This window comes from Catharus ustulatus, chromosome 1 (assembly GCF_009819885.2).
Source record: "Catharus ustulatus isolate bCatUst1 chromosome 1, bCatUst1.pri.v2, whole genome shotgun sequence".
NCBI lineage: Eukaryota > Metazoa > Chordata > Aves > Passeriformes > Turdidae > Catharus > Catharus ustulatus.
The window spans coordinates 155,437,898-155,450,799 of record NC_046221.1 but is presented as its reverse complement, the minus strand read 5'-3'; the positions used below and the strand labels follow the sequence as shown (position 1 = coordinate 155,450,799).

The 12,902-nt window shown below is 41.6% G+C and overlaps 1 protein-coding gene across 1 annotated transcript in view; it reads right to left on the bottom strand.

Annotated features, from left to right (window-relative positions):
• The window catches only part of TG (thyroglobulin), a 146,596-nt gene that overhangs the window by 60,756 nt on the left and 72,938 nt on the right, over nt 1-12,902 (bottom strand). Inside the window, exons 39-41 of the mRNA XM_033063694.1 lie at nt 11,998-12,091; nt 7,964-8,123; nt 3,120-3,310 (exon numbers count right to left, since the gene is read on the bottom strand). Coding sequence (XP_032919585.1) covers nt 3,120-3,310; nt 7,964-8,123; nt 11,998-12,091 — 445 coding nt within the window. The remainder of the gene's footprint in view (nt 1-3,119; nt 3,311-7,963; nt 8,124-11,997; nt 12,092-12,902) is intronic.

Here is a 12,902-nt window from a genome sequence, read left to right as displayed (position 1 = left end):
AGCACCTGGACACACTCTGTGAGAAGGGGCTAAGACATTCTGATGTTGACAGGTTCACAATCACAGAGCAGTTCAGCATGGAAAGGAACCCCAGGCATCCTCTGATCCAACTCCTCCTGCTCCACCAGGGCTACCTTGAGCCATTTGCCCAGGACCATGTCCAGATGGCTTTGGAATAACTCCAGGGATGGACACTCCACAACCTCCCTGGGTGACCTGTGCAGACACTGTCATCCTCACAGTACTGACACAGTGAAAAAAACTAATCAAATGTGCCATAGGGATGGCTGGATTTCACAGATGGGTGTGGGGAAATTCTGTGAGGTCTGGCCATTTTTACAATCAATTGAAAGACTTTATTGGGGACCTTCTGGGAAACATGAGTGGGAAACACGAGTTTGCAAGGGATGACAGCCCCCAGGTGATCTTCCACAAATCTGACATTATCTATGAAATGGTATCAGAAGTACAAAATTTGGGTAGGGATGTAGCAAAACCGGTATAATGAATAAAAGTAACCAAAAGAGGTGGTTGGTTTGTTTGAAAAGGAATGAGACTGGTAAAGGATGGGAACAAGGAGATGGGAAAAGAGGGAAGAAAGGGGATCTAAATAACTAATTAGCAGGATCAGGGATATTTAGGGTGAATGTCAGAGAGCCCTGCACCTGACTGCAGTAGAAGAGCAATAAACCTTCTCTTTCCACTATTGTCTGCTGTGCTTCCATGGCCAGGAGGGACCTGGTGTCTTCGCCTGTGCTGGGTGGAAGAAGGCTGGCAGCTGCCAGCTCCAGGAATGCCTAGAGAGGACACCTAACACAGCTTCCCCTGCAGCCTCCTGCAATCCATGCCACTGTCCCAGTCACCTAGATCAAAACTGCACTGGCAAATTACAGTAATTTCACGACTATAAGGTGCACCCTTTTGACTAAAATTTTTGTCCCAACCCGGAAGTGCAGCTTATAGTCCGGTGTGCCTTATGGTCATGAAATTACTGTAATTGAGTGACCAAAGTATGAAATCAAGTGCCAGGCTAATGCTCTTAAGCCATTTAAAACAAGACCATAATCGCTGATACCACTTATTACTAACCATACCACTGAAAGATTAAATAAATTCTAAAATGTCCCCATGATAGCTTTGCACTGATTTTATACAATCTGTTTTCAGATTTGTTCCACACTAAATCTGTTATAGGGCAGACCGGAAACTCAAAAGCATTTTGCTATTTCAGGTGCACATTTTCTAGTAAAGAAAGTTTCATACACCACACTTCTCTGCATGCTCAGGAGCAGCATGGTTTCATCATGCATAACAAATACAGAATCAAGGAGCTGACTTTTGCAGAAGATGTCTGTCGCTATTGAGGGATTTTCCCTCAGGAAAGGTATACTTGGTATATATTCTCAGTTTCATGATTCTAGTCTGTGTGCAGGTCCTTTTTAAAGTAAACATAAAAGTACCAATGATTTTGGTGTCTGAACAAAGGCAAGACACAATACTTTACAGGAGATGTAAGTGAGAAACCAAATTTAGCACTTAAAAGAAAGAGATCAATAATATTTTTAAACTACAGCTACTGCTATTGTTGCTTGCTTTTCATTTTGTCAGTGTATTTCACCAGAAAACTAAATGTAGTGTGAGGCTGTCAGGATAAGTAATGAACACTACTCTGAAATCTGAAATTAAGACTACTCTGAACTCAGTGGAGATGCTTCTTTCATCAAGACAGTGGTCTGCACAGTCCCAGGAAAAACAAATTGGTATAAACTCTAGAAAATTGGGAGGAATTGGTGCACCTGTCTTCTCATTGCACTTGCCACATTTTCCCATTATTCAGTGTTCTGCTATAGGAGAAATAATGAGTTTAAACTTTTTTTAAATAAAAAATATGATGTGGAAATACTCTCCAGAAGCAACAGTAAGCAAAGAGCTTCTTGCATTTCCCTTCCCTGAGTGGCTCAGCTGTTAAATTGCATTGTGTCCTGCCACAGCTTTCACAGGTCCCATCCTCAGCCACATCAGTAAAGGGTTTGTGACTTCAGAGTAGGAGGAAAATGAGAGAAAAGGACTCTGGGTCTTCCAGCAAATTAAATTCTATGCTAAGAGCTGACTAAAAATCTAGGAACTGTGTGAGGAATTATCTGATAATGACACAAAAACCCCAATTAATGAGCAGTAATATTCAAAAACTTCCCTTGCCTTCCCCACTAGAGCAATGCAATTAAAATAAACTTATTGAGCCACAGGGATGCAAAAGGCAAGTTATGTTTCCTGAAGGAAGGGCACAGTGAAGAACAATTAGGTACAGAATGAAGATGTCATTATTTTCAAAGCAACATTTTATTTAATTGGGCCCTCAGCTTCCTGAACCAAGAATTCTATCCCACCGCTCACAGTTCCAAGGCAACACTGCTAGAGAGATCATTTTGTCCAAGTACCATTTCTGCTGGGTGTATAAACCTCCTCTGCTGATTAAGCCTCATGGCAGAGTTTAAACATTGAGTTTATCTGGGGCTGTGAAGATAAATGGCAGTATTGATGCTGACAAAACTGATCTCAGAGTCCTGAGACTCAACACAGGAAAGGCTGTAAGGATATAGATCACTTAGAGTGACTGAGAAAATGGTCTAAGCTGATGGGAAACAAGACCATCTGTAAACTGATTTTTATTCTCTGAAACTTGGCTTTTCTTTTAAATGAAATCTGTCATAAGATCCGATAAAAAGTCTGGATACTTTAACATGTGGGAGTTTGGCTCATCAGTTTCAGGGTCTAAAAGCTGCTGACCAACAATTGTATTTATGGAATGGAAACTAAGCTGTTGTACCTACAGGTTATGAAACGAGGTTATTTATATAATACACGAAAAACCACAGTGACGAAAACTGGATTCTTACTATGAGTAAATCAAACACCCAAGTGCATCTCTTGTACATGCTGGTGAAGCATCCAGCTCCTGGAGATAACAATCACAGGTGAGATGAAAAATAACTACAGCAATAACAGCCCTGTCAAGGTATGGATGAAATAAAACCAGCACCCACACACTGCAGCATCCTCATCTCTGCAGCAACATCCTTTCACAAAGCAGGTGAAGCTGAAGCAGGAGTGGAACTTACCATCAGCAGCAGCCTCCTGAACAGGTCTGTGTCAGAGAGCAGGTGGGTGCTGGTGACATCCGCGCCGCCGCGCTCGGCTCCCAGCGAAACGCGCCCGGGGTCGCCCCCGAAGCTGGCAATGTTCTGCTGCACCCACCTCAAAGCTGCCAGCTGGTCCCAAAGGCCAGCATTCCCACTGGCATCAGCAGAACCTGCTGGAGGAAACAAAACACAGCTGAAAAGAGGACTGTAAACACTGAAGGTTGGAGTGAATGTTACATTTTTAGCGGCTCTTGCAGATGAAACTTGACAAAACTGGTATCAGAGTTTAAAAGTCTGGTCCCTTCCAAGGTGATCACTTTACACAGTGACTGCATTTCAGTTTTTAGTATTTCACAGGGCAGCCCTGGGTGTGCTGCTTTGTCCCAGAGACAGAAAAATAACACTTGAACTTCTAAGCTTCATTAGGGCACATCATAGCAGGAAACAAATCCAGGCTCAAGTATCCATAGATTTAGCCTTAAGATTCTTTTTCTACATGAGTAGCTTGATCTTAAAATGAGTTACAAGCAAAACAAACAAACAAACAAACAAAAAAATCTGTGTGTTTGCCAAGTTCTCAAGTTGGAAGGGATCTATAAGAATTTCTGTTTCCCTGGAGTACACCTGATTTTATGTTTCCTTCCTACATACCTCTTATACTTGCCCTGCCTGGTCAATCATAAATCGTAACATCTTGAGTTTCTTTACACTCTTACAGATATTATTTTAAATTTTATTATATTTCTGTCTACATTCTTTGAGATTGTCCCATGTCTATCTGATAGAAATCTGATATATATATATATATATATATACATATAGATGTAAAGAAACAAATAATCACGTGCTTCTCATGCCTAAGTATGACCACCTCCTTTTCAACACAGAAAGTGGTAACCTGATACTTTGATTAATAAGAAACTAATGCATAAAGCATCTAATGATGGAACCATGTAGGTAAGCTTGATTTTATGTCAACAAAAGCAGAAATAATTCTTCCATGGTTTGTAAAAAGGAATAGAAAATGATTATTCACTGTCTACTTCTTTTTAATCCACAATGAGCCATTCATTTTCAAAGTTTTAAAATTCTTCACATTTAAAACTTGGAAAACACCAAAAGCCCACAGGATAAAACAGAAAAGCCATGAATAGAAAAACAGCTGAAAATATTTGTTTCTTCCATTGCCAAAACCAAATAGCACAAGTTTAAAATAAGGGTAGGTTCAGAAACTAGAAAATTAAAATTAACAGAGATTGGAATAAAAAGATGCCACTTTGTGGACAGGTCTTGGACAAAGAGCAGTTAAAGTGTACACCCTTTACTGAGGTATCAAACACAGTTTACACAGCAGAATAAATATAGAGGAGAACAGATTAATGGTGACCTTGCAGGGCTTAGAGAAGCCCACACTACAACAGCCATTGTCAGGAACAGCCTTTCAGTAGGGCAGCCAAAAACTGAATGGCCCAAAAAACTATGACCTGTAGCCTTTGTTTCAGATGATCAGTCCAAGCACCACCAATGAAGCAATGGAGGAAATATTTTCCTTAGTTAGCTTTTTGGTTTTGTGATTTGGTTTTTTTGGGTTTTTTTAGTTTGTTCTGCACACCATGACCAGTTCCCAGAGCTCTCAATCCAGCAAATAACCCCCTCATTAAAAAGGAAATCTCATTTTAAGTTCTTGCTCCATCCCCATTGAGACCACACCAAAGGAAGTGAGATCATAGAATCGCTCAGGTTGGAAGAGACCCTTAAGATCATTGAGCCCAACTGTTAACCCTGTACTGCCAAGTTCACCACTAAACCATGTCCCCAAGTGCCACAGCTACATGATTTTCAATATTTCCAGGGATGGCGACTCCACCACTGCCCTGGGCAGCCTGTTCCAATGCTTTACAATCCCTGTGGTGAAGAAATTTCTATGTGCAGATCCATGTAAATGTTTTAGTCTCACAATCTGCCTTGCTTTCACTATACTAAACAAAAAGACCTAAAAGGGAAATATAACCAGTTCCTTTTTCCCTGGCAAAAACCACAACTGAGTTGTGAAATGTACCACACTGGAGAACAGATGCATGCATGGATATTCACAGGAGTTAGACTGAAAGATACATGTCTGCCAGGAATCTTTTCCACTGCCTTTTTGTAGGAAAAGATCACATTCCTGAGGACACAGGAAGCCGACAAGAAACCAGAATCCTTGTGTGCTTCCTTCTGTTATTACTAAACAGAAGAAGAACAATAGTGCTAAATTAAAGAATGAAAATCATTCTGGTTTATATGACTTCATGGAATCTTAAAAGAATAAAACCTAAAAACATGACTGTCTTCTCCATATTCTTGCCATCTATACCACTGGAAATTCATCTTAATATTTCTGGATGGAAAGGGAGAAGTGGAGACACTAATAAGAATGTGCATCACTTTCTGCAACATTAATGAATGATAGCAAATTTAATTAAACAACATATTTTATGTTTAAAAGAAAGAGAGCTCTTTCACTTTTTGCAAAAGCCCTGCCACTGGGAGACCAGAAGAACTGTAGAACTAAAAATTCCATCCAAACAAAAGAAACTCTTCTGTTCTCACTACCCTTTGATTCCCTAAAAATCCATTTAACTCCTTCCTTTCTAGTTCTGTAATTTATAACAAGTCAACTTGGGAGGATTCAGCCCTCTGCTTAGTTGGACAATCAAACTAATATTCCTCACAAGTTCATAACTTTTATTCCTAACTGTAAGAGTCCTGCTGCAAAGCCCTAAGGGCGAACTCCTGCTCCCTTTGAAACCAATGGCAAAAGTTCCAAAGGACCAGGTGCAGGAGGCTGGAATGTTAATGGTTAATGACTTAAAGAATCACCCATTTGTTGTCTCAGCACCAAGCCTGACAGAGTTTAGGTGTGTTCAACATTCTCAGGCATATGGAGGAACTCCTGGTGCGCCCTGTGCAGGGTAAAGAGCTGGACTCCAATGATTCTTGTGAGTCCCTTTCCACTGGAGATATTTTGTGAGTCTAGAACTGTACAATTTTCCCAAATACACACCATGGACTTCCCAAAGAGGAAGAGGCCAGGAAAGATTGACCTTTTCCCTGACCACAGCTCCAGAGTAGACTGGAGCAGGAGAAGGTCCCTAAAAATTCCCTGCCTGTAATGAGCCACTTCTCCATGAAGGTTTGCAGGAGCAAATGCAAACCATGCACAGCCATGCACACCAAGGCCATGTACTGACATTTTGGGACATGGAAACAAAACCCTGTGAAACAGAGACCAAATAATTTTTCTTATCCCTAAATTATGCATCATCATATAAATTCTGCAGTGTAATATTCAGCCCAACCAGCATTTTCCACTTAGGAAGAAACCTGGGTGAGTTTCACAGGGTTGAAGGAGGGTGGTGAGTAACATGTGGGCAGTGCTGTGTACTGGAAGGTCCCACAGCACATATCCACACTGCATTTGGCTCCAGACAAAATGAAATGATGGTATCACTTTCATAAACATTCAGTTTGCGCTGATGAAAACACGTTTTTATTCTCCAGATACACCCATAACCAAATTCTTATCTAAACAAGTAAGGATCTTGTAGTGACAGCTCTCTATTTACAGAAATGAAATGAATGAAAAGAGAATGAAAGAGACTTTGCTGTGAGTGAGCTTTGAACAAAGCAGCAAACAGAGAAGGGAAAAAATAACCAACAACTGCAGCTATAACCTCAAACTAGGCAAATTCCACTCAACACTCAAAAGTATCATGAGGCAAAGTAAGTAGGTCAGATGTTTGCAAACATGGCAACTGTGGCATCCCCAAATTTAAAAATATATTAAAATGCCCACTAAAGAGATCAAGGATTGCCACCAGACTGAAAGAGACAGAGCTTCACTTGCAGCTGTTGCATTTTCTCTCAATGGCTCTCTATCTTAAGTTCCTCTGTCCCAGGTAGAAGTAAAAGATGGTAGAAAGAAAAGTCTTCCCTACTTGCTTAAAAAGGCAAGGCTAAAAAAAGGCAAAATGAAAAAAAGTATCCCTAAGACCAGATGGCACTACCCCAAAGATTTAGGGAGATTGGATGTGTGTTTTCATACCTCTTTATACAAGACAAAATCACATTTGTAATGGGAATTTGTATAAATTTTAATGGTAATTAAGAGGTATTAGGAGGCAATAGGAGAGCAAAAATCCTTTATGCTAGAACATGGGGAAGGGCTGTAACACAGAACATGCAAATGTTCAGTCACATCCAGTCCACTACAGATTCTGGTAAAATGTGGCAAGTCCTTCAGAGAAGTCAGGCTGAATTGTTAAGGAACCAACCAACCACCTTTGTGCCACACTTTCCATCCTCTCAAATCCTTCACACCATGAACCTGCAGTTATCTGTCTCTGCCTCTTCCCCACTCTGACATGGACACAAGAGAGCATCAACAAAATTTCATGGATGGAACAGGTTGGAAGTTGGAATAATTGAAAACTCTACCCACAATGGTAGACCACTGGAATTGGCAGGAATTTTGGTACTAACCTATCTTCACATGTGTCTGCAAAACTCAATATCCAGAATCTCATCTGCAAGCACAAGTCTAGCTAGTGCTTTGATACAGATATTGAGTTTGGTTTGTTGCTGTCCCTGTTCCCCCAACCTCTCCCCTTTACAAGTCTCCATTACTTGTTGGCCATTCTTTTTCCACAATAATTAAAAGAAAAAAAAATCTGTGAAAGATACAGGTTACTAAGTTAAGAAATAACTTGAAAAAACAAAAACCAGAAACAGAAGAGTTAGAGAATGCATAACTGTGTTTGCTCTGGCAGCCCATGACCTACCAGTGCTCAGGAAGCCAAAGACGCCGACCCGGTAGTTTGCCGTCACGACGATGACGTTACCGACGGCAGCCAGGTATGATCCATCCAGGGTTGTCTTTCCCTCCTCAGCACTGTAACTCCCTCCATTGTGGAAGAACAGCAACACTGACATGTTTCTGACCTGCCATGACAAGGACCAGATTAATATTTCAGTTGCCAAGTGGTTTGGTAGGTCACTGATGACAACACAAGCAGCTTCCTCATGAATGTTATCTAAGCCATTTATAGCTCTTCAAGAGTGACCACAAAGAGGGAATACCTGCCTATCTGTCTGCAACTGAAAGGGTTCTGTCCACAATTGTCCACAAATTGTCTGCAATGACCTGTATATCATAAACAGGGCACTGTCTCCAGTACAAAGTAGATCTAACAGCACCACCACATTCCACCAGCCAAAATCTCCTCTGGGCCAGCTCCTGCTGTCTTGGCCAGTGAGAACGTGGTGTGTTTGTCTTTGCTAGAGCACATCTGCTTTACACAAACATGCAGGAAAAGCTCAAACAAGTGGGAAACAGGAGAAGGAAAAGGCCTGTTGGGCTGCTCCATCTTCAGTGAGACTAACTCATAGCTGTGCTCAGCTGCTTCCTGCTCTCAAGTCTTCAGCACTCAAACACAGCCTAGTCTCAAAAATATCACTTGATATTGATGACAGTCCATGCTCCTCCAGTCCCCATGGAAATTCTCCCCTACCAGATACACAGAGGGATCCTGCAGAGAGGGCTTTGTCTCTGCAGAGAGACTCACATCTCACAAAGTATAGATAGACTCTGCTCCAAAAGAGCCCAACAGCATTCCTGGGATGGCAGTGAGTCCCACCCAGCCTCATTTTAACACTCTCCCATGTTAACACTGCTGGCAGAGCCACCTGATTTTGCACAGAAACAGGAGCTTTTCCCCAAAGCAGCACCAGGTTTGGACTCTGCACACACAGCAGGGCTGCAGCCAGGCTGCTGCTGCTGCACAAACAGGAAAAATACAGAACAGCCCCAGGACACCTCAGCACTTACCAGCAGGTTACAGGCACTCAAAAGAAACATCTTTCAGTGAACATGAGGGGGGAGGTGGGTTCGGTTTTTGCCTTTTTTTTTTTTAACTTTCCTGTAGCAGCATCAAAGTACATCTGGGGTTGGTTTTCCCTGCACCTAGAGGGCAATGGGCTCTGCTGCTGTTATTTTCTGGATGGAGCTTAGCTAAACACAGCAGTCCCATCTGTTCTGGCAAAGAACGTCTCCAGCAAAAACACAAATGGCTGTATGGGAGAAGCAGCAGAGCAACAATAGCTGCAGCATCCTGCAAAATTGCAGGTTAGCAGGCAAACTACCCTCAAGTGCCCTTAATTTGCACACAATTGTGTGCACTCCTCACTTATCTCTCTGATGAATCAGTCCAGGGGCTTCTTGTGAACATAATGCTGCCAAGAAAACACAAGAGTTTACAAGCCCTGAGACAGTTGGTTTGTTTTCTCATGAACTTCTCTTGAATTGAAACTGCCTAACTTGCAGTGCCTCGTCCCTGGTTCCCATTTCTGCACTGCATGCAACACAGAGAGAGATGGGGGTGAAGAAACAAATGAAATCATATGTTTTCACATGGAAATTCATTCTGAAATACAACCACATCGAGTTGTGTCAGCTAAAATGGTATTAACAATTTTACTGAGCCTGCTCCAACCCCTCAGCTCAGCATGGCTAAGCCTGAGGCTCATACTAAGCATTTCCCACACATCCATAGTCTCTGTAGCACCATGACTTCCATCTGCCCTGTAAATTGCATATTACATTATTTCTGAGTGACTTTACACAATAAAAATCTTAAGAAGGGCAAAGAAGGGCAAACCAAAGCCAATTACAACAGCTTCAACAGATACAGAGAAATTCAGGGAAAGATTTAGCATGGGGACTGTGCACTGAGCCAAGTGTCTGGATGTAGCATTCCCATTTCTTTTTCTCCACCAAGCAATGGGAAGCCCAGCAGCTCCACCATGGTCTCCTGACTCAGGGGCTTAGGTCCCATGTGCAAACCCTGATGGGGTAATGATGTTCAGCAGCCACCAGGATGCTACAAGTCAGCTGGAAGTCTGAGAAGCTCCATAGTATTCACAAGCATCTTCTCCATCACAGAATGACAGAATGGCTACCCTTGGAAGGGAACACTGTTGGGGCCATCTGGCCCAACCTCCCTGCTCATCCTTCTGTAAAACATCTGATGAGCTATTTGACAGGGATAGATCTAAACTCAACCAAGACATGCAAACTTCAGTGTTTTTACTACTGCACAGTATTGCTCTGTAAAGAATTGAGTGCAATGGGGACAATGCACTAAGGATGACAATGTGCAGGAAATGGAGTAAGAAGAGAGAGGGTTTCTATTCCTATTTAATGGAGATTTTTAAGTCTTGATCTTACAATTGAACCCTTTCTAAATAAAGGCAAAGCACAGCTTTGCTGAGCTGGTGTGACAGGTGGTGATGATTACAGGTGGAAAAAAGTCAGAAGTGCCAGTTTAACTGTGGTACATGTAGCTATAGAAGCAAAATTATGTCATTCACCTTCCTCACTGCCTGACAGAGTCTTTTGGTGAGTCCTTTGGTGGCAGGCTGCACTGTGTTCTTTTTGAGGCTCAAAATGCTCCTGAATGACCTCTCCACTTGCTGCTCTCTGGGAGATTTTGTATTCCATGTTTACTAGCTAATTTAACATTCCACCGGCTGAAAATACATAACTATCTCTCTGCATGTGAGTACAAAATACAAAATAGAGCTTTCCACAAAAAAAAAAAAAAAAAAAAAAAAAAAAAAAAAAAAAAAAAGAAAATGCAATGCCTTCTGTTCTTCTGTTACCAGTTACTTCTGCAAAACCAGAAATTTTAGTTCTCTCCTGGACTAGACTTATGCATGTGAAACTGATTTTCTTGATTGGACCTACTTCTACCTTACACAGCTACAAAAGACAGGAGAGATTCTGTTCACAGCACTGACAAGGAGAAGAAACAAGCCTATTTAGTCTGGTGGAAAATACAATGCTTTCAAATAAACTATCATGAAAGCAGCTCTTAAGCATGGATGGCAAACTGCCTGGGACAGTGACCTGATGTTTTCAGTAAGTGGTGACTGCACTCACAGCAAGTGACAGCCCCATGCTGCAGGAGCAGCCTGCTGGTCTCTCTGGTGATTTAAAAGGGCCTGCAAGGGACTCTGTGCTGCTGTCAGATTGCTAAACCAGCTCTCTCCAGACATGCAGTATGACAGACTCATAAGTTTCTATTACAACTGCCATCACCTTCTGAAAACTGCCAGTACTGTGGAAAGAAAAGTTCCTGTCTCTGGGCCCACTTTTCAATGGGATTCACATGTTATTCAGCATCTTCATCCCCAGCCCCCCGGGGGTTGGCCAATCATTTTAGCTTGGCTTTAACTTGAAGCTTTCTTTTATATCTTTTTAGAATGAGAAAATCAAGAACTTTCAAATGAAAATTCCTCACATTGTACCAGTGGCCCAGTCATTTTTGAAACATCTATTTTTCAGCTCTGTGAGCTGGCCACAAATCTAGCATTGCCTGCTGCTCTCATTTCCCAACAGACCTCCCACAGATGTCAACAAGGGAACAGGAAAGATGAGGGGGAAAAAAAAACCATCAGCAGCTCACTGTCTGGTGGCAAATGTTGATGTATTGTATTGCATTATTGTCTCCTGGACAGATGGTCTGCTTGCAGGAACACTGCCATCTCTGTCCTTAATTTCTCCTTTGCTGTCACCTTCTTCTTGTGCTTTGTTTCCCTCTTTGTCTCTCTCTGATTTGGAGTCACCCAACACTGCTCACACCAAGCCTGTAGGGAATACTCCTGCACCAGTAAAGGCAACAGAGTGCCTAATTCAACTTTGCAGGCTTTGTGAACAGCCCAGGAAAAACAGCCACCCATGCCAATGAAAAGCACTTTGGAAAGAGACAATCCTCAGCTACAAAAAAATTCGATTTTAATTCCAGCTCTTCCTTACAGTGGTGTCAGGAACGAAGATGTGCAGATACAGGCAGTCCTCACTGACAGACTGTGACGGGGCCTCTCCATCTCCTGGCTGCCAACACGCTGCCCTAGAGACACAGATTGAGACAGTTCCAATAAAAAGGCTTGTACTCTTCTTCCACTGCTGCTACCTCCTTATATTTTGATGCATTAGGTTAATAAAATCTTTAAATCTGTAAATCTTGAACTCATTTTAAACTGTGCCCACCTATAAGTTAGCAACAGTTCTGTGGGTTTGTATACACAGACATAATGCATTGCATTTGTGTGCCTAGAACCCCTCCTCAGAAACCCTGCCTCGTTTTAAAAAGCCTAAAATTTGAAAATATGCTTTCAAAAACCCACACTTTGCGTAAACTACACAAAATTAGCACCAGCTGTAAAGGGAGCAGGACTGGGGCTCACAGGCACAGTCTCCCCTACAAAATACATTCTTACTGAAATACTCATTATTTATTTAAATCTCTAATAATCTGTGGGCTACCTACATTTTGATTTATTTTCTTGTGGTCTGTGGGCTATATTTCATTGTGTTTAATTTAATTTCTAATGGTCTGTGGGAAAATTTGGAAACTTCAAAATTTTAATATGTTTTTAGAATCTCTGTTCTAAGCATCATAGCAGACTATTAACAGTGTAAATTAATGTTAGAAGTCCCCTTTCAATAAGAACTCAGCAGCCAACCACATGGAGGAAGTTATTTTCTGGCCATCATCTGAATGAGATTCATCTGCTCAAACATATCAAGCTCGAATCAGGTGGATGATTTTTACTGTTCAATGATAATCTACTTTGAAGCCAGTTCCTTCTATTTCACAGCTTTATCCATACCACACAATGAGTTATGGAAAAACAAAAATCATGATTTATTAGTGATGA